The 23,117-nt window shown below is 40.2% G+C and overlaps 1 protein-coding gene across 3 annotated transcripts in view; it reads left to right on the top strand.

Annotated features, from left to right (window-relative positions):
* EEFSEC (eukaryotic elongation factor, selenocysteine-tRNA specific) overlaps nucleotides 1-23,117 on the top strand; it is a 180,281-nt gene that overhangs the window by 122,776 nt on the left and 34,388 nt on the right. For all 3 annotated transcript variants that reach the window (XM_032802737.2, XM_075073364.1, XM_075073362.1), the window contains one exon: nucleotides 5,150-5,306. In XM_032802737.2, the coding sequence (XP_032658628.1) occupies nucleotides 5,150-5,306 (157 nt within the window). The remainder of the gene's footprint in view (nucleotides 1-5,149; nucleotides 5,307-23,117) is intronic.

Below are 23,117 nucleotides of genomic sequence, written 5' to 3'. Positions count from 1 at the left end.
CTTTCTAAGCTGCTGATCTAACTGAAGTAAGAGAGGGAGAATATACCAGCCAGAAACACTTCTGGTCTCTCTCTCTTTTTTTCCCCCTTTTCTTTTCCCTTTTTTTTTTTTTTTTTTTTTAAGTCCTTAAGTGAGTTTGATGCTGCACCTCTGCCCATAAATTAAAAAAAAATATTATCGTAATGTAGGTCAGTGAACTGAAACGCCACTGTACACTATGGGGGATTAAAGTCAGAGAGGCAGCCCTCGCCCACTCCCACTAGGTCATATGACAATATAAACAAGAAATGCAAGGAGCCTTCAGCTTTTTCTTGCCCTAATCCTTTGTTTATGCAGCACTTAAACTGACTTTTGGGGTCGTCTCTGTCTGGCATTAAAGCCCTAAAGCTTTTTGAAGTTTTGCTGAAGTTAATAAAATTAGTCTGCCCTCATTGCTAGGCCCCTTGCTGCTGCTTCAGAACAGACCACATATCCCTTACTGTCTTTGTAGCATTCGGCTTTTTAAGTTAATATTTCATAAAAAAGCGAGAGAGATCTCTCAAAAGGCTATTCAACTAATAGGCAAAGTGATTGCATAGTAGATGTTCCGAGAACTCAAAGGGGATTACTGTGAAATCTAGTGATTGGAGCTAAATTGCTGTTAAAGTAATTGGAAGTGTTGAGTTTCAGTGGGAGAGAACATGCATCTCTGTAGCTTCTTAAGGAAAAAAAAGGCTGTAAAATAGTCTTAATTTTTTTCTTATATTTTTACCAAAATTGGTCCAGGGCTTGAAAAATGATTGTTCATTTTTAAGCAAATATCTTTCAAAAGCTGATGTGTTATTTTCCTCATCTATTTTATTTGATTGTGTGATCAGCATTCTTTTCACCTTGAGGCTGGGCATCCTCTCAGAAGTCTGTCTGTCTGTCTTCAAGGATAAATCAGTGAGAAGTTAACGTCTTCTAATTTCAGTCTAATGGTTAGTGTAGAGGACTGAGAGTGGGGGTACTATTCCACATTTTGCCACTGATGAGATTTTAAGCTAGTTGCTGACCCACTCTATGCCTCATTCTCCTATTTGTAAAAGGAGGGTATTTCTTTCCCATCTCAGAGAGATGTTGTGGTACTTAGTTTTTTGTAAAGTGCTTTAGGGACCTCTCATAAAAGGTGTTTGCTATCTGCAGAATTTTTGCAATAACTAGAAGAGGAGGAGGAGTATTAAATATTGTTGCTCAGCACTGTAAATATCTGGAAGACTGAGTCCTTGCCCCAGTGCTTACAATTTGAAGATTCTGTCTTGCAAATTTATCACTGAAGTGAGTGCAAGAGTGGGATTTGAGTAGACTTATTTTAAAAGGATAAGTATATTTCAAGACAATTGTAATAAGTGAATGCTACACTTTCAGAATTGTTAGTGTTTTTTCCAATACCCATATATTAATTATAGGTTATCACTCCATTCCCTTTAGCAGAACTATATAATAGTGCTTCTAAGGCCTGCTCTACACTATGCGTTTAAACCGAATTTAGCAGCGTTAAACCAAATTAATCCTGCACCCGTCCACACAACGCAGCCCTTTATATCGATATAAAGGGCTCTTCAAACCCATTTCTGTACTCTTCCCCAATGAGGGGAGTAGTGCTGAAATCGGTATTGCCATGTCGGATTAGGGTTAGTGTGGCCGCAATTCGATGGTATTGGCCTCCGGGCGGTATCCCACAGTGCATCATTTTGACCGCTCTGGAAAGCAATCTAAACTCGGATGCACTGGCCAGGTAGACAGGAAAAGCCCCGTAAACTTTTGAATTTCATTTCCTGTTTGCCCATTGTTTTGCAGTGCATGGTAGCTGCTGTCAGCAATGGATGGCGTAATTGCAGTCCCAAATTCCAAACAAGAGCGTCCCAGCATGGACCGTACGCGGAGATACTGCATACTTGATCACGTAGTGCGAGGACAAAATCTGTTACTATTCAAAGCTCCGTTACAGAAGACAAAGTAACAAAAGGCATTTGAAAATCATTCTCAGGCCTATATGATAGACAGAAGGCATCAGCAGAGGATTCAGCACGACAGCTGCGTGTATGAGAATCGTAACAGGAAGACCAAAGAGTCAAATGGAATGTACGTCATGGAACAGGGGATCGGACCGGTACTGAGGACTCCAGCTATCCCACAGTCCCCTCACAATCTCCAAAAAGCATTTTGCATTCTTTGGCTGTAAGGCTTCCCAATTGACTGAAGGTGTCAAAAACATTGTTTCGAGTGGGTTTCGAAGTGTACATCGCCAGTCAATTTATCCTTCCTCCGTGAAAGAAAATGTGAAAAAATCCGTTTCTTGCCATTTTTCCAGGTGTCACTCATATGTCATACTTCATTGCTGCCTCGCGTAGATGGGTGCTGCGGAGTGGCGTCTGACACAGAGCATCCCTTCCCCTTCCTTTCTGTGGCAGATGGTACAGAATGACTGGTGAAAAACTGTCATCATCTCGCGTGAGTGCTCCTGGCTGGCCTCGGTAGTTGTGCGTAGGGGGCGCCTAGGTTAAAACATGGGCAATGGGCATCCCTGAGTCATTCCTGCTGGCAGTATGGTACAAAATGCTGGGTAACTGTCACCCTCATCATAGCTAGCTGCTGCTGAAGCTCTATCAGCTCCCATTCTATGTTCCTAAAAAAAGATTTCTGTACTTGCTGGTCTATCATAGAAAGCGGGAGGCTTGCGCTGGTACCTTCCCGACTTTAATGTTCATAGCCTTGAGATTATAAGCGCTGGAGGCTCTTCCCTCTCATTTGATCTCGCTTAAAAAGTTCAGTGTTTCTTATTCCTGCATTCTTTATTACTTTCATCACACAAAGGGGGGACACTGCCATGGTAGCAGGAGGGTGGTGCGGAGGGGAAGCAACGGTGGATTGTTGCAGGGGTGTAATTGTCTCTGCTTACCTTGCAAAGGCAATGAATCTTCTTTTGTGTAGGCACTGCAAGTACATGTTCTGTCAGCAGCATCCAGTTACACATACAGGGTGACGTGAAAAGGCAAAACAGGCTCCATGGTTTGCCATGCTTATGGCGTTGCCAGGGCAATCCAGGGAAATAAGGGCACGAAATGATTTGTCTGCCGTTGCTTGCATGGAGGAGTTTGGAGTGACGACATTTACCCAGGAATACCTGCGACACTGTTTTTGCCTCATCATGCGTTAGGATCTCAACCCAGAATTCCAGTGGGCGGGGGAGACTACGGGAACTATAGGATAGCTACAGGATAGCTACCCACAGTGCAACGCTCCGGAAATCAACGCTAGCCTTGGTACATGGACGCACACCGCCAAATTAATGTGCTCAGTGTGGCCACTTGCACTCGACTTTATACAATCTGTTTTTAAAAACTGGTTTCTGTAAAATCGGAATAATCCCGTAGTGTAGACATACCCTAACAGTTGTTCACAAAGAGGAATTACTCTGAGCGGTTCCGACAGCCCTGCCAGACTGAATGAATCAAAATGAAACTACACTAGCACGATGTTCATATGTAAATAATTAAATGAAATGTAACTTTAGAACATTCTTAAAATGCATTAAAATAATCATTTTATATTTTTTAAAAGTTGATCTCCCTTCCCCTTTACAGGCAATTACAATGAAACAGTTGGTATATGGAAGCCTCCACACTGGGGCACGAGAGACTCTCTGTATTCAAAATGAAAGGGTGAGACGTGCTGAGGTAGCATAGTGGTGGTCACCTTTTGAAATGCCTACTTCAGAAATTGCTCAAGTACTTCACATACCACTTAAAAGCTAGGAGCTACAGTATTGAAGAACTCTAGATTTTTTTTCTGCTCGGATGGTCTAATGATCTCGCTCATTTTTGTCTTTTAAACAATTAAAAATTTAGATTGCTTAACTAGACACCTGAGAAATGTCAGGAACTAGAATAGAGTGGTGGTTTTTTTTTAAAGCATCTTAATTTAAAAACATGAAGAAAACATTGGTGACTTGTAATTCCGCAGGCTCGGCAAATGTCTGCCCATGAAACAGAAGTTTCTAAGAAATTGGAGTAGCTTGTAACTGATGGGTCATAATGCTGTGGAGTATCAAACTGTGGACTGAGGGAATATTCAGATTAATTTGTGGTTCTCAAAACATTTTTCTGAATAGCTTGGCTAAAATGACCACTTAGGTGCAATGAAGAAACAGTTGCTGAAGCCAGCTGCAACTTCCACTGTAATAAAGGAACAAAGCAGTGCTTCCTAATTCCTTCCCACAAATAAAGACTCTTGTTACTGCAGTGAGGGAGGTACAGTAACTCCAGGGGTTAGTAGCATCCAAAGATATTCACACCTTGGGGATTAGGCTCAGTTGGCTGCATTTATGCTTCATAATGTCTTAGGGAGGGTTGTTTATCTCACCCTACCCATGAAGCTTGCTAGTTCTTATGCCTGATCACTTAATTAAGAATCCAAACTTGGAATGGTTCCTCCTACTTGGTTACAAACCTTGAAATTAAAATTCAGTACAACTGTCATATGAGTTTTTTGGTTTAACAAATCAACATGATTAAAAATTCACTTCTACATATAATATTTAAAGGGTTGCGTTGAGGAATTTTGAGTAATCACCTGCTTGACTGAAACCAAAGTGACATGAGTACAGAACTGATGTTGAGGGAATTGGAGTATCTATAGAAGTGATGTTGGGATAAGCGATGGAATAAACTGTTTTGTGGTGAGGGTCTTTAATAACAAACAACTGCAGTTCTCCATTGCCTTTCATGGGAAGATTTCAAAGCACTTAATAGATGCTAGCTAATTAATCTTCACATCACTTATGTGCGGCACATGAGTATTATTCCCCCTGTTTTTATAGTAGGTGACTCTGAGGCACAGAAAATGACTTCTAGATAGATGTTCCCTTGCAGTTTTGGAAAAGAGTTGGGATTATAATCAGTAGTTCCTGGCTATCAGTCCTGTGCTCACTTAGAATAAGTATTTATATACATACTGTGCCATTTGAGAGTTGTGGCCATCGCAAATTCATGCTGATGAAAGCTTTAAAGCACACCACATTATAATGTGTTCCATATATGTATAATTGTTCTTGTTATTCTATGATTTAGGCTCACGTGTGTGTGTGTGTATATATATATATAATATATATTTTTCTTTTCTTTTGCAGGTGCTGGATGATTATAGTGTGATTGGTCGTTCATTGTTTAAGAAGGAGACTAACATCCAGATTTTTATGGGGCTAAAAGTCAAACTATCTACAGGAGAGGATGGAGTAATAGAGGGCGGCTTTGGGCAGAGTGGCAAATTTAAAATCCAAATTCCAAGTAAGTTCTCATTCCTTTGGCTAACAGAAATCTTAAGTGTAGAAGATATCGAAACTTTGTCCAAATGGGGGCTGATCTTAAATGTCACAAAAGGCAGCAAGTTGCAGCATCAGTTCAGATCCAGATGTATCAACAGTTAGTGGGTCCTTTATTCTCAGTGGGCTGCTTGTCCTGTAATTAAATGGCAGAGACCATGACATTGTTATCAAACTCTATGGGATACAGCCACCCCTGCTATCTATCAACATACTCAGGGCTTGAAGTCCCTTCCACTTTAGTGCTCAGCAACATGGGATGTACTTTTGGGGTGTGTGGATTTCATTGTGAAGTTTCCGGCAGCATCACATTGAGCAAAAGATTAGTGCTGTGGAATTAAAACAAGGTAACGGGGGAGTGTGTCTCCTCGTTCATTTTTACTTGTAGTTTTTTATTAAATACAACAAATTCAGGATATAGTTTCCTTAACAATACTCCATATTATGGGTATTATTATCTAACCTGCCTTGAAATACAAACGGCAATCTCTTTGATAAGTGGATTGTAGAGTTTTTGAGTGTATATGTACATTCTGTAATTGCTTTTGCATCTTCTACTTCTATAATATTTTATGCTACAGTAGTTTTAATCCTTGGTGAATCACAACAAAGTTTTTTTTGGCTTTAATATCACAGAACATTGGATGGTGGGCATTATGGCTTATTATGATTTATTTGTGTTGTCACTGTGATTTTTGTTTCCCAAATTTGGAAGCATACTACTTACTATGACAAAAGTTGTTCTGGATCGTGACACCAATAAGTGCTGCGTTTAAAATTCAAATAGTAAAATAAGAGTAATTTAATAGTAGTAATACTTTGCATTTCTCTAGTGTTTTCAATCCAAAGATCTATGAGTATTTTGCAAATGTTAACTATTTAATTCTCACTATCCCCAATGAGGTAAATGTTGCTTGCTTCTGTTATACAAATGGGGAAACTAACATGAAGTTAAGTGACTTTGCCACAAGGACACAACAATGACAGATCTCATTGACAGATCTGGAAAAGACTTGAAGTCTCCTGATTTCCAGTCCCTCTTTCAAGACTGACCACTCCCCCACTCAACTTACAGCTAAAGCCAGTTTAGTGCAGCTCCTATTTGGTTAGACCAGTGTTTCTCAAACTGGAGTCACCGCTTGTATAGGGAAAGCCCCTGGCGGGCCGGGCCAGTTTGTTTACCTGTCCCATCCACAGGTCCCAGCCGATCGCGGCTCCCACTGGCCACGATTCGCTGCTCCAGGCCAATGGGAGCTGCTGGAAGTGGCGTGGGCCGAGGGACTTACTGGCCGCCTCTTCCAGCAGTCCCCATTGGCCTGCAGCGGTGAACCGCAGCCCGTGGCAGCTGCAATTGGCCGGACCTGCGGACGGGGCAAGCAAACAAAGCGGTGACCCCAGTATGAGAAACACTGGGTTAGACTGTGGGAGGCTCTGTCCTTTTGGCTTACCTGGTAAATGTGGTAACTTGACTCCCCATTTGTATCTTGAGTGGGGTCATGTGTTGGACACTTACAATTCCAGTTTAGCCGCCAGTTGGGAAACTCTGCCAATCGGTCTGAGATGCTAATTGGCAGACACATGGAGACTTAAAAATGGTTTGCCGTGGAGGTAGATGAATTTACTTTGCCCTTTTTTGAACTTGAAACCCTGCTAACACACAGCATTGGGTTGTTGGCAAAAATAGGCTGTAAGCATAGGTTTGCTTAAGGTAAGAGGTGAAAAAAATGTGTGAATAGGTCTTTCCAAAGAGCTCTAGAGGAAAACTGAGGCAAAGTATTTGTAAATAACACTGTTCTGATGCCTTCTTTCAATAGCCTTTTTTTTGGATCAAAGGGTGGCCTGAGTGATGTATAGATCAGCTGCTCACATGGGAATGAGTCCAGTAATCGACCTCTTTGATAAAAATACTGATACAGATGGAAACTTAGAGATGATTTCAGGCATTAAAATGTAGTGAGCATTGTTAAGTGCTGTTAGTGGTGATTACCGTTTATCAAATAACAGAAAAATTGTGTGTATAATTTGATCAAACTCTTGATAGAAAAAATGAGTCCCATATGGGGCAGGATGGAGTCTGTTAGATTCCCTTTGCCAAATGAGCCTGTGCCATCCTTTAGGAAGTAAGAGTGTGAGAAATGACTACCACCCTATGTTCCCCATTTCTGCAAACGTTATAATTATTTATCATGTATTAACAGAGTGCTAAGTTCTGAACAAAAGTAGGAAGAAATAGTCTCTGCTCCAAGGTGCTTATAATCTACTGTTCAACTTCAGAAAATACCAGCATGAGAAGATCAAATCATAGAACAGAGAATCCTCTCGGTTCCTGTTCTTCTTCCAGTGAATCTTTTTGTTCCAGTCATATTAGAATTTAATATTTTTACAAGACAAAAGAGAATATTATAGCTATTTTCTTTATCCTGAAGCAAGTTTGGGAGCTTTGCCAACCAGAAAGAACGGGAAGTGGCCAAAACAAGACAGTCTCATAGGTGAAAAGTATATGTAGTGAAAAGTAGATGGTTTGGAAAATTTTAAATAACTTGGTTCCTGTAAGAGTTCCCAAGATTTGTTTGTGTAGAGAGGGCTGATGGGTATGATGCTGTTTAAGTCAACTACAGTTCACATTCTTTTGTTAGGTCAGTGTTGCTTTTTTTAATGTGTCTGCATCCTGTTTATGGGTTTTCCAAGTTTTTTTTTTTTTTTTTAATTAAATTTAACTGGTCAGATTCTTCTCCCCCTCAGCCTTCAGCCTAGCTTTCCCTTACAGACTTTTCCTCCTATGGATTCCTTCCATAAAGAATTATTCTCAACCTTTCTGAAGTTCTTGAGTTAGTTTATTGAGGATTCCTTAACAAAGACATCCGAACCAAAAACAAATGAGCAACCTTTATAAGGTGAAAACTGCTTCAACCTAACATGTGCAACAGTTACTTTTGTATCACTTAAAACCAGTCTTGACTGCTGGAATGTAATTTGTGGAAATGAGCAGATTGATTGAATAGTTAACTTATGATAGTTTTGGATTGGTTTTATTGTGCAGGGATTTGTTGTTAAATCTCAGATATAGCTAGCAGAGGTTGGTAGCTCAACTAGCTGGGAGAAGATTGAGGGAGATAAGGGCAGTTGTTGTCTGTTGGATTCACTAGGTCATTCGGAATTAGGACACCTGTTTTTCTGATTCTGCCACTGACTTTATGTGCAACACTGGGCAAGATACTTCCTTTCTCTGTACCTCAGTTTCCCCCTTTGTAAAATGCAGATACTAATTATCTACTGAGGTAAATCGCTTTGGGGGCTGTGGATTAGCATCACTGTGTAAGTACAAAGAGGATTTAATTCCTTCCTCTAGATAAGAGCACACCTAGAATACTGCATGTAGTTGTGAGTGGCTCAGTTCTGGAAAGCTGTCAGTAAATTGGATGGAATTCACAAACGACCAACAAAAACAATTAAGGGTCTGGAGGGATTGATTTACGAGTGAAAGAGATGAAAAGAAATACATACAACTTGGCTAAAAGATGGCTAAGTGGGAGAGATGATTAGCTACAAATATTTGAAGAGCATAAACACTGAAGATGGAGAGGAATCTTTTCGGGTGGTCCAAGGAGGTAGGACTAAAAATAATAATATGAAATGAAGCAAAGGAAAATGAAACTTGACTATCAGTAAAGTTTCTTAACATAGATTTATGGGACTGTAGAATCATCCCTGCAGATGAAGCAGTGGATGTTCGATCACTTAAGTTATTCAAATATAGATTAGACCAAACATTTGTGTATGCTCTTTAAGGAAAAACCAGGTGGTGGGAGGTATAAGAACAAGACACTCTTAACAAGACACACTTTTGCATCTCTGATTTCTGTAAGTATATCAGGACAAGATTTATTCCCAGAATGGCAAGATATGGCATCCTTGCTTGGTGGTATTGGCATTTCAAGTAAAAATAGATATTCATTTGCTGACGGATTTTTTTTATTCTGTGCGGATGGATTTTGCAGCAAGGAAATGTAATGGTTTAACTGTGGAAGAGAAAGGAGATACTAATATACAGGGTGGCACTTATATTTTTTCCAACCATCCTGCTGTGTCCTTCAAATGCATAAAATGTGTACTATGTACAGTGCTTTTCTGTAAGATACATTTAGTGGGCTTCTGAAAAATAAGCAACGCTATAAATGCAAAGTTATCCCAGAGTGCTTTGCAAACTATATACTTTGTGTGGTGAGAATTGGCACTGGAATGCATCTATTAAGGGAGTGACATATGGCAACTGTTGTAACAGTGCTCAGTAACACTACATTTCAGTTAGGGGAAAGGAAGTGGAGAATTCTCTATTTGTTTCAGAGTGATAGCTGTGTTAGTCTTTATCAACAAAAACAAGGAGGAGTCCTTGTGGCACCTTAGCTACTAACAAATTTATTTGGGCATAAGCTTTCGTGGGCTAGAACCCACTTCATCAGATGCTGTTTCGTTGAAACTTATGAACAAATTTAGCAGAAAGCATTTAACCAATTGCCCATCTCTAGCAAAGTGTCATTGAATCTTTAATGACCTCGTGTTCATGTTTTCTGGAAGACAGTAATTCCAACAATACAGACCTAGGTGGGTCATGGAATCAATAAGCTACTCAAAGGAATGTGAATCCCCTGCCCTTTGTTTTTTAGAGGTTTCTCATCCACGTACTGACGGACCCTGTCAGACTCAGTTGGTGAGATCAGAATGTGGGTTGGGGTGGCTCAGGTCATCAGTCAGTAGATTAGCTATAAATAAGCCCATTCCGTTGTTTCTGGCTTGGTATAAAGTTATTGTCACATGTAATGGACTTAAAACTTGGTGGCTTTTTTTATCCAATTTGAGCACACTTGATATCACAGGCATAGTTCATTCTCGTTTCTGAGCTAATTGTTGGGAAAGGATTTATCCTTTCTCTTGCTCTGTGGCACGTTTGACTGCAGTTCTTCTCTTCTCTCTTCTCATTACAGTAGAACTTACTATACCTATGTGTTGTTAAAAAGCTACATTGTTTCTTAATGCTAAAGTGCATATTCAATAAATTCACAAGAGTTTATATGAGTCAAGTGGATTTAAATAAATAAAATGCATACTTTTCATAGGAAGACACAAACAAGCAAATGGAAATACCAGACTTTTTTCTTTGATTTTACTTGTACCAATTTAGGGTGATTGTGTTCCTCTTTTCGGACAGCTAATGAAGACAAAACCATATTTATTTGTGGGCATGCCTTCTGTTCCCAAAGTTTTTTGTTTTTTTTTATCTCCCAGTTCCAAGTATTGGAACATATGAACGAGCTAATATATTCCACATCTGCAGCCAGAAAGTTAGTAGAAGGGGTAAACCACCTAGAAGTTAACATAAAAAGTTAAAGATCTAACGTATACCCACGCTATTGACTAATGCTCTGTGCTTGCTCTTTGGCTAAGAGGACAGAACGTATGTTTTCCTAGAATGCTGTCTGCCATACTGTTGTATTGATAGAGGATGATGTGGAAGAGTGATAAGAACTAGCTAATGTTCTTTGTCCTAGAGATCTTACATTCTAGTGTGCAAAGCTAGATGTTGCAGGATTCCTGGTCTCATTCTGCCCTGGTCTCTTGCATATCAAAAATGTTATCTTCCCATTGTGACACTTCTGTAGTCACCTGTGATAGCAGAGGGTGCCACACATTCATTGAATAGACCTCCCACCCTGATTCATAAAATTGCCTACCAAGTAAAGAGAAGTCATTGATGTGACTAAGGATGGACACAACCACGTTTTGCCTAATTTCAGTCCTATATGAACATTGTGTGTTTGAAAGTTGAACACTCGTCGGTTTTTAGTTGACATTCTTCTTAGGAGACAAGGGGATCAGAGTGGGAAGAGTTTAAATCATAATAATAGAGACTAGAATAATGTAAGGTTAGAAAAATTATAATGGAAATATAGTCTGTCTACCATACAGATTCATCCTGGATCCTTACTAAAATCTAGACTACTCTATGCTACGCCTGCTTAGAATATCAGGAGGTTTCTTTACAGGTCTCCCAGACTCCTATACACTATTAATAGTTGGTACTTTTGGAGTACTTGCATTTAGTTGCTTTGGCAATTGCAGCCTGATTGAATGTTACAATTATGAAATTATTTGTTGACGTACACCGTGCACTAGTTACAAGTGACAGGTTCTTTATTCAGATGGATATTTAGAGTTGATTAAGATGATATTGGTGAAACACGCACAAACTTTATAAGCTTTAATTAAATAGAGACAATTATAATTGAAATCATAGAAAAATCAATATACATTAGTATAAGAAAACGATCAGTACAGTAAAGTGGTTTCCTGCATTGTTTATACTTAATCTTACATTGTGCATATTTACAATCTTATGAAGACCATTAGAAACAAAGATGAAAGAAAAGTAAATGGCGAGCACCCCAAGGTGCTGAGCCAGGCTTCCTTCTAGGTTGTCCAATGTTATCGTCCTGGTATCCCAACAAGAAGTTGGATATCCACATCTTGTATAGACCTTTTCCTATTCCACCCCCACATATCTGGTACCATGAGAATATGAAAGTATAGCTTTAGAGAGCCTTTAAACTAGCCAGTATGCTTATATTTTGTGGGGGATCCCACCCTTTGGAATCCTTTTTTTGTGTTGTTATATGAAAATAGGATAATCTTCCTCTCTAAGCCAAACGGAATTCAAGCACTTTTTATATCCATGCCTGCCCAATCTGGTCCCCTTTTATTAAAATAAAATAAAATAAATTGCAAGCCACTAAGCCTCATGGGTTATCTTCACTGTCAGCATCAGGTGCGGCTGAGTAGTTTTTCAGTTGAGAGGAGAACACAAAAACCCAAAGGCAAGAAATCTGTGTAAGTTACATTTTATTTAAAAGCTGAAGATTAGTTCTGCTTGTTCTTTCAAAGTCCTCCTTCCCCTACGCTCTAAAACAAACAAAACCTAAAATCCTTAAGGGATACTTCAAGCATAAATCTCCTTTCCTCTTTGTGAAAGTTGGCTAGTGTAGTATGGACAGAGGCTGAGAGAGGATCGTTGCCAGGGAAGCATCACTTCCCTTTATGATCCTCTCCTGAGCAGATTAAACTGTGGCAATGTAAAAGTCCTGTTGACCACAAAGGAGCTAGAAGTCTGGATTGCATTTACATGGAGAAGCTGGCCAGAAAGAGTCTAGCCTACCTTGTAAGCACACATTGACCTTTGAAGAGCTGAATATCCAGATTTATTGACCTTGGAGAGTATTGTTGGCTGAGACAAAGCCAGGATTTATACACTTTCCTCTTGATTGAAAACAGAAGTCAAATATGTGTAATTTTTTATCTGGTGCTCCTCCTCTTCTGTGCTAGTATCTGGAACATCTTACCTCTTGACAGTAATGAGTGAAGTGCAGTAGGTTCTCTCGAAACTTGGAGCACTGAAGAGTGATATATTGATTTTAAAGATTGGCTTGACAGGCAGCTGGTCATTGCGGGCTAGCGTTAATAGGGTTTGTGCAGATTCTAGCACCATTATTCAAGTATTGGATTGTAATTAGAACATTTGTTTAGCAGTTTGCTGTTCTAGGACTGAGCGAACACTGAGGGTGGAAATATAAAGCACCAGGAGACATATAGTATTCATTGAGTGCATACCTGTGCTTCTGAAAAGTGTGCCCAACAACCGAACTCCTAGGTAGGCCCACAAGCTAGGTACTGTGTAGACTAGTGTGTGCTACAGAGTGCCTGCTGCTTTTTCTGCAGGTGAATAGACATTTGTTTGAACAGTTGTACAGAATTAGATAAAGCCACCTTCCTTTCTCCCCGTATGCTCCTTTTTGTGGGAAAGGAACCCGACATCACAGTGTTAAAACATATAAATCATCCCAATAAAGATAATCACCTTCCTAGAAGAAAGAGTTAGCCAGTCTAACTGGAGGCTCTATAGATTTCCTCTTGCTACTGGTCCTGGGTCATCTTGTACAATTCTTACCCTTCTCCCCAACTCTCCCCTATATATCCATAGTGGTCAGTATACTCAGCTTGGACTTATGAATCTGGGTGGTCTCTGGAAAAAAATTGCTGCTCCATCAACAGCCATTAGCCATTTGCTAAAGAGCAAAGCACGCTGAACCCTTTTTTCCCCGAGAGAGTGAAAGCATCCTATTGGTACAAGCTAAAATATTTATGTACTCATCCTCGAACCAAATTTTAAGATTCATAGCACAGACTTCTGCTATTTGAACTAACAGAATAACTTCCAAGTAGCCTTCTTGTCCAATCTAAGTGTCCTTCCCCACCTTTTGCTCCCTGCCTCTGTCCAGTGACTCCCAATTTGTCTTCCTGACTCTGGCCAGCTTCCAGTCCTCCAGGCCTCCTTGTCCCAATGTACTCCCTCTGTGGCTGCCATCTCTTCCCTTTTCCCTTATACCTGGCACCAACAGGTGGAGTCCAGAGGGCACAGAGAGACAGTATCCTTTCTCTTAGTTCAGATGCCCAGCAGCTGGGAAGAACAATTACAGGAAAAGTCCATTCAGCCCTAGACTAGAGCATACCCAGCGCAGGTGTAATCTTTAGGGAATTTAGCTTCCAAAATCTCAAGTCTCTACTGAAAATATGTAAACTGATATTATTCAAAGGCTTGTAGCTTGGCCAAATTTTGGTGGATTTTAACTGGGACAGCAAAGGACATATCCCTGACACAAAGGCCACCCCCCTTGCTGTATGGGAAGTGCTTGCTCCAAAGCACTAGAACTTCCCCACAAAATGGTTGTAAGATCTTTTTGATATGGGCAAAACTATATATTTTCCCCTCATCTCATTTTCAGAAACAGCTGAACCATTTTTGCTGTGCCTCAGGGTGTGAGGAGGCCCAGAGCTGGGCTATGATGCACTGAGGTGTGCAACTCCTTTTGGGTTCCTCCCCTCACTTGCACAGCGGAACCACTGATTTTGCTGCAAGAGGTTCCTCCGCACTTGTGGAGGCTATGGGGGACTGGGTTGTCTCCAAGAAGATAATTTTCAGTGCCATGGAAACTGCATTTGATCTAACAGCAAAGCTGTTCTGAACAAATACCAGATGATGGAATAAACTCATTAATAGAGATTGTATGTGACAGTTTTATTCATTTGACAAGTTTCTGCAGGTAACAGTTTAGTGAACTGCTTTCAGAATGCAGGATGGTTCCATTAAACTGGGCAAGGCTAGAAGAGAGAGAGAGAAACACTTAAGACAGTAAAGATCAGCTGAATTTAGAAATATGAAGTGAGGCAGCAGCCTTTTTTAGACATGTTGCAGTGTGAGTCTAGCTTTGGCTTTCTAGCTACACTTATTTGATGTGATGACAAACTATAGTGATTAGACTCAGTAAAGACTCCTGGATTTTTAATCTACCTATTTAGGCACTTATAGCCCACATCGTCATAGTAGCATAGCACCTCTGAAAAGCAAAAATAGCATCAATGAATTCTTCCTTCCTTCTTGGTTGGCAAAGGGCAGGGTTGGGGTGGGGGGTATTTAGATATGAAAATGGGAGTGTGATCGTGAGAGTAAAACACTATCAAAGGAAAGCTTGGGAAAAGAAGCGATTTTGCTTTAGCTCAAACAGGTAAGGTAAGTGGGCATTCTTATTTCAACTATATATCTTTTGCACTAAAGGACAAATTCCGCACATAATTATTGACTTCAGTGGATTTATTTTGAATTTACAGTGCTGTAGTTACAAACAGGGTTTGAACTAGAACGTGATACGGATCTACAGAACGTTTCTTTAATTCACTACATTGTTGTTGTTGTTGTTGTTATTTATTATTTACTATTTTATTCATAGAATAATTTAATGTAATTAAAGCCATGTAATAACACACATGCACAAGAGCAGACAGAGTTGCACATGCAACCTTGCCTTTGGCATTTCCTGACTTTCAGGTGTTTCACTTTGCAAATTTAACACTCTTCTGTAGTTTCTTGTGTGGAATTTACTATTTTAGAGAAAAAGGGTAAACAGTGGTGTCTTCATTTTTTGCCTAGACAGTTTGGCTAGATTGTGTGAAAAAAACAAAATTGTTTCTCTGCCTCTTACAATATCCAATTGAAAGAAAAGGAATTTTCATACTTTAGATACTGTCTCACAGAAACGTCTCATCAAACAAACTAGAGAAATACAACCTAGATGGAGCTGCTATAAGGTGGGTGCATAACTGGTTGGAAAACCGTTCCCAGAAAATAGTTATCAGTGGTTCTCAGTCAAGCTGGAAGGGCATAATGAGTGGGGTCCGGCAGGGATCAGTTCTGTGTCCAGTTCTGTTCAATATCTTCATCAGTGATTTAGATAATGGCATAGAGAGTACACTTATAAAGTTTGCAGATGATACCAAGCTGGGAGAGGCTGCAAGTGCTTTGGAGGATAGGATTAAAATTCAAAATGATCTGGACAAACTAGAGACATGGTCTGAAGTAAATCAGATGAAATTCAAGAAGGACAAATGCAAAGTACTTCACTTAGAAAGGAACAAACAGTCTAGGAAGGAGGACTGCAGAAAGGGATCCGAGGATCGCAAGGTAAATATGAGTCAACAGTGTAACGCTATTGCCAAAAAAAAAAAAAAAGGCAAACTTTCTGGGATGTGTTAGCAGGAGTGTTATAAGCAAGACACGAGAAGTAATTCTTCCGCTCTACTCAGCGCTGATTAGGCCTCAACTGGGGTATTGTATCCAGTCCTGGGGGCCACATTTCAGAAAAGAGGTGGATAAAAAGAAAATCCAGAGAAGAGCAACAAAAATGATTAAAGGTCTATAAAACATGACCTATGAGAGAATGATTGAAAAAATTTGGTTTATTTAGTCTGGAGAGGAGAAGACTGAGAGTGGACATAACAGTTTTCAAGTACATAAAAGGTTGTTACAAGGAGGAGGGAGAAACCGTCTTCTCCTTCACCTCTGAGGATAGGACAAGAAGCAAGGGGCTTAAATTGCAGCAAGGACAGTTTAGGTTGGACAATAGGAAAAACTTCCTAACTGTCAGGGTGATTAAGCACTGGAATAAATTGCCTAGGGAGGTTGTGGAATCTCCATCATTAGAGATTTTTAAGAATAAGTTATACAAATGCCTGTCAGGGATGATCTAGATAATACTTAGTCCTGCCATGAGTGCTGGGGTTTGGACTAGATTACCTCTCAAGGTCGCTTCCAGTCCTATGATTCTATGGTATTCTGTGATATTCAGTATAATTCAGCATCAGATCATATATAATTTATACTATATATAACTCATTCAGTGCTCCTTAGAAGATCATGATAGGGCAAAGGATTCTACAAAAATTTAACAATACATATTTTTCTCATAAAACTAATCTTTATTATAAAAATTATAACTTATCTTAAACAGCCTTAAAAATCTTCAGCATCTCTCATTTGTATAACGCATAGTTGGGAAGGAAGGACCCTTGTGGCTGCACAGGGCCTCATTGGCTTCAATGGGGCTACACATGTGTGCAAGGGTCAACTTATGTGGATCCAATTGCTGGACTGGGGCCTAGGTCAGATGATGGCCAAGAAGGAACTTTCTTTAGTAACGTTCAGTAATTAAAAAAAAAAAATTACCTGTGACTTACACATATGCACAAGTAGGAATGGTGATTATAAAATGTTTAAATAGAAGCTTAGAAATACAGATATTGTATTCAGAATTTAAATGCCATAAGGATAGGCCTGGTGAGCAATGGAAATTAAATATTTCTACTTCCTATAAAGAAGTTTTTTGTGATCCCTTGGCTTTGATAGTTCCCCCATTTCACGTTCCCTTCCTACTAACATTTATTCTGATCTCTTTTTAAAGTCTGGGCACGTTTTAGAGGTGTATGTCATTAGGACTTCCTTGGGGCACATTTCTTTGTGGTTTTTTAATTGTAAGCTGTTTGGAACATTGACTGTAACAGTAATCGCTACTTCATGGGCGTTGACCCCTGTCATGCGACAGGCATACTAACCTTTGGAACCTTGACCCAGGCTATGTGTATAGGACCAGGAAATAGTTTGTTTCCTAACAGTACTCTTTTGTGTCAGGTCTATATTACAAAGATTGTATCTTATACAGAACTCATCATGGTTTCAATGCTTAACAAAGAATAGATCATAAACAGAGCTTCTATAGACCTGTACTGATGGCTCTCTGTTACAGTATATCTTCTATTACAATATTTTACATCAGCAACTAAAGCATTTCCTGTATATAAATACAGCGTAACAGTTGTGATTAATAGCCAAACTTCAGCTATAAAAATGGCTGCAGGAAGCATAGCCCATATTTCTATGGAATAACGGTTATTGTGAAAAAGGCAAAACCAAACCATCCTGATATTAAATTATTTTCTTAATATAATGGCTGAGTTTATGATTTTGGTCATAGGATCTCTAGTCCCAGGCGAGTACTTATTGCACATAGTAACGTGCTGTGGATTTTAATATGACATGTTTTTTTGCCTCTTTTGAGTTTATTATTCCCCTTTTTAATCTGTTCTGGAATTGGTTGTCAAGAAGCGCTGCTGGACAGTAACATTTTAGGTAATTTCAGGAATCTGCTTTCATTCTTTGCCACCTTTCAGTTACTCAACTTCATTCTCCCTGTGCATTACACTTCCATCACTCTTCATCTTCCACCTTCACACTTCCCTCTCTCACCTTTATTACTCCCACAATTTTATGGACTATAAGGTGGATAGAAAGCTGACTAGATCGTTGGGCTCAACGGGTAGTGATCAGTGGCTCCATGTCTAGTTGGCAGCTGGTATCAAGCGGAGTGCCCCAAGGGTCAGTCCTGGGGCCAGTTTTGTTCAATATTTTTATTAATGATCTGGAGGATGATGTGGATTGCACCCTCAGCAAGTTTGCAGATGACACTAAACTGGGACGAGTGGTAGATATGCTGGAGGGTAGGGATAGGGTACAGAGGGACCTAGACAAATTGGAGGATTGGGCCAAAAGAAATCTGATGAGGTTCAACAAGGACAAATGCAGGGTCCTGCACTTAGGATGGAAGAATCCTGTGCACTGCTACAGACTAGGGATCGAATGGCTAGGCAGCAGTTCTGCAGAAAAGGACCTAGGGGTTACAGTGGATGAGAAGCTGGATGTGAGTCGACAGAGTGCCCTTGTTGCCAAGAAAGCTAATGGCATTTTGGGCTGTATACGTAGGGGCATTGCCAGCAGATCGAGGGACGTGATCATTCCCCTCTATTCGACATTGGTGAGGCCTCATCTGGAATACTGTGTCCAGTTTTGGGCCCCACACTACAAGAAGGATGTGGAGAATGGGAGGGGGGGAAATTGGTAGCTGCTTTCAACTACTTGAAGTGGGGTTCTGAAGAGGATGGAGCTAGACTGTTCTTAGTGGTAGCAGATAACAGAACAAGGAGTAATGGTCTCAAGTTGCAATGGGGGAGGTTTAGGTTGGATATTAGGAAAACCTTTTTCACTAGAAGGGTGATGAAACATTGTAATGGGTTACCTAGGGCAGTGATGGAAACTCCTTCCTTAGAGGCTTTTAAGATCAGGCTTGAGGAAGCCCTAGCTGGGATGATTTAGTTGGGGATTGGCCATGCTTTGAGCAGGGGGTTGGACTAGATGACCTCCTGAGGTCTCTTCCAACCCTGGCATTCTATGATCCCTTTCTGTGTCAATCATTCTTGCTTGCTTCAAATCCTGTGCTCAGCCCCAAACGATTGTTTTTAGTAAAGTAAATAAAACTAATATTAAATACTTGAACAAATGAGCTGGATGCCTACCATCCCCTTCATCACTTTGCCTTTTGCCGCCTCTTTCATCTGCTTTGGTCTTTTTAGAATGTAAATGAGGAGGAATGGTTTTGTGGTTGAGGCTGATGTTGTGAAGGCCAAGACTATAACAGGGTTTAAGAAAGAACTAGATAAATTCATGGAGTATATGTCCATCAGTGGCTATTAGCTAGGGTGGGCAGGGATCGTGTCTCCTGCCTCTGTTTGCCAGAAGCTGGGAATGGGCGCAGGAAATGGATCACCTGATGATTACCCTATTCTGTTCATTCCCTCTGGGGCACCTGGCATTGGCCACTGTTGGAAGACATGATACTGAGCTAAATTGACCTTTGGTCTGAGCCAGTGTGATCATTCTTATGTTCTTATGCTAGGCATTCAGGGATTTTCATTTAATCCCTGGCTCCACCACAGATTTCTTATATATTTGGAGTAAATCAGTTAATCTGTCATTGCCTCAGTTCTCCAGCTATAAATTAAGGAAAAGAATACTTCCTTTGTCTTGTCTATTTAGAGCATAAACTCTTTGCAGTATGGATTCTCTTCCTATTAGTACAGCACCCAGCACATTATGGTTGCTACTATAATAAAAATATTACCAGAAAAAATATAAATTTGGTCTTTGTTGTTGTGAAGCCTTGATCCTGTCCCTGTAGTCATAATCATTGTGATTAGGAATAATTAATTATCTCTTACCCTAGCATAATGGTGATACAGCCTATGCAAAGAGAGAGAGAAACATGGAGAAGTTAGAATGGATGCAGGGTAACCCTATTAGTGCAGGGGAGAGGACATTTTTAAAGAACTGGAAAAGTGCCAAAGCACAAAAGTTTCTGCTGACAAAAGGGAGCTGGGTATCGTGAAGTGTGGATTTTCTTTTTCATGTCTCATTGCTATTAAGTGTTCTAACAAGTTTCTCCTCTGAAGATGTACATTGAACTCCAGAAGTACTATAATCTAATGGGAACTGGATCTGTTTTTTAGGTCAGTAATTCCTCAATTTGGGACTTTTTCCCCCACTGGAAATACTTGTTTGCTTGATACATGGTTTTCTCCCTGGGCTGTAAACAAATCACTTGCAGAAACATTTCTGCAAAGACAGAATTGAATTATGTTGAAATGTTTTGTTTCTTTTGCTGCCATGCTACGGAATTATACCAACATAGCTATGCTGGTATAGTCTCCATAATGTAGATCAGGGATCGGCAACCTTTGGCACGTGGCTCGCCAGGGTAAGCACCAGGCCAGTTTGTTTACCTGCCAGGTGCTGGCCGCTGCTTCCCGCCACCCCCATTGGCCTGGAGTGGTGAACCGCAGCCAGTGGGAGCCAGGATCGGCCGAACCTGTGAACATAGCAGGTAAACAAACCGACCCGACCCTGGTGAGCCGTGTGCCAAAGGTTGTCGATCCCTGTTGTAGATGTAGCCTCCATCTCTCTGAATTTAAAACTGTATGCACGCAGGTTATGTAAGCATGTTTCTGTTTTTTTGATACAGCTCTACTGTATTTATACTGATGGAGGGAAGTTTTGGGTTCCCTGCTAGTTTCATTTTACCAGGTACTTAGAGCTGACTTGGAATGGAAAAGGGGAAAAAACCCACTAAGTGAACTTATATAGGGCACTTCAGTCCACCCCCCACCCGTGGCTTCTAACTGGAGCTGTCTCATCCTGTCTTAATACAATTTAGCTATCGCATGCCAGAAGGCTTTTATTTATGGGACAGGATCCGTTAGAACTTCCTTCAACCCCTGAGAAGCTGTGAATATGAGAGAGTTGCTCGAGCAGGCATGCCAAGCTAGTGTATGCATTTCTTTAATAAGGCAGGGATTGATGTCTTTTGCAGTTCAGGGGTTAGGTAAACAGCAGTCCCTCAGTTCAAGGCTCTCCATGTTCAGTTGTTTGTTTATATGGATCTCACAAGGTTAGGTTAGCCTTCTTGACATCTCAAGGGAGCTTTCCTGCCCATAGTGTAACCTCATCTCCTCCAAAGTTGTGCAGGACACGGAGCATCCCTTTTCAGAAAAGGTACCACAAGAATGGGGATGCCCGGAACTCTCTGACCAGTCTTCAGTCTCTAAGGAATGTGGGATATAGTTTAAGTGGACAATTACTTTAGTTAGCAAATATTTGGGTAGAGTATATTGGTCTATTTATGTGTGTGGTGATTTTGTTTTTGTTTCGTAATGGAACAGATGCTAACAATGCTCAAATTGATTACCTCCATATTCATAAACCAATGTACTTGATATCAGCACAGCTCTGGGAATAAATCTGATGAACTTGCATCCCTCTGCAGCCTTGGTGTGGCACAGCAATAAACATAATACAATAGGTCCTACAAAAATAGGTGGCAGCGTTAGTAACTCTTGTAAAAAGTGGTGATTGTCATGGATTTAAACAGACAGTATTAAAATCCAAAGATAATGTACCTCAACGGATAATTTTTAAAAGTTTGTGATGTTTTGCACATACTATGCAACAGAGTTTTCAGAGAAAGAACTGAGTAAAAAGAATGGGACATTTAAATACCACAGTGAAGGATGTAATATAAAAACTGGAATAGAATAAATTGTGTGTGAAGTTAAGTATTACTTGTTTCTTTCCTCAATCACCTGCTTGGCTGCTAGTTTTCACAGGTAGTTGTAACTGAAGAGACACATTCTAGTAATTTTTTAATTTATCTTTGAATAGTGAATTTTCTCCATAACTGTTCTCTCCCACTCTGTTCCTCTCCAATCAGATATTGGCTGGTAGACTTGACATATTAACTTACTAATGAGTTCTTGAAAATTCCTTCTGCTTTTTCCTTGGAGTGGGGCATGTTTCTTTATTTTTAGGAATTTGAAGATGGCTTTTTTTCCTTTCAGTGCTATGATAAAATCATATCCTTCTCATGAGATATTACTGGAGCCTTTCCCCCCTCCTTAAAAAATGTAGCCCATTTGAAAAAATAGCTTGAATCCTAAAACTTGTTGAATAAGTTTTGCTTATTTGATGATATTTGAAGATACAATGTGAAGCACCTTATAGGCATTAATTAATTGGCCTCACAACCCCACTTTGACATAGGTATTATCTTTTTCAGATAGGGAAACTGAGTCACAAAGAAATATTGTGATTTCCTCAAGTGCCCACAGGAAGTTCCTGACAGAGCCAAGGATTGACCTTAAACTTCCCTGCTACTTGAATTATAATGGTATGACAACAGGATCACTCTCCTAATGTAGGGGCTGTATCAACTCCACAGCTATTTCAGGAAACCTCTGATGTCCTGTGATCCCACATAGGACAGCTCCAACAAAGCAGGATTGCCCTGTGAAAATCAATATGGGTGGCATCCAAACACGAAGGAGAGTCTTTCCAGTGAGGACCACATTCCATGTAGATTAGCATGTGCAAGTCCAAATTCATGGGATTTTGTCCCTTTTAAGTAGTGCATGCGGTCTGTCTTAAATGTTGGGTTTCATGTTTAATCAGTATTAATATGATAACAGGAGTGAGACAACTGAAGCGAACACAAAGAGATTATCTCCTCTTAGCCAAGTGCATCCATTAGCTAGGAAATATAGGTTTCTATTAAATGAAATGGACAGATGGGCCTTTGGAGGTGGCTGGGAATGGGAGGAGGGAGAGAGAGGGGGGTTAGGGGTGAAAGTTGAGGTTTAGAAATCTCTATAAAAATAAAAACAAACCATCCATCTTGATGGTTGGCGTTTTAGCCTCCCAGTGCACTTTAGGGATGCTGCTCTGATTCCTATCGAGAACATTATGCTGAAACTTAATCCAGCAGAGCATTTACTCCTGCCAAACTCTGGCTCAGAGGTTGCTCTGCTCCCCCAGAAGTAAGTGGCTGGCGGACCTTCAGGCTCAGGATAGAGCTGTGCCATCCTCTGGAAGATTGATTCTTTGAGATCCCCAATGAAAAACAAACTTGATCTGCTCAATATTACCTTAAAATTTTCCTTTTGGGAGGTGTGTGTGTGA

Source organism: Chelonoidis abingdonii, chromosome 17 (assembly GCF_003597395.2).
Source record: "Chelonoidis abingdonii isolate Lonesome George chromosome 17, CheloAbing_2.0, whole genome shotgun sequence".
In the NCBI taxonomy this organism is placed as follows: Eukaryota; Metazoa; Chordata; order Testudines; family Testudinidae; genus Chelonoidis; species Chelonoidis abingdonii.
Note: the sequence above shows the minus strand (reverse complement) of the source record. Positions and strands in the feature narration are given on the sequence as shown.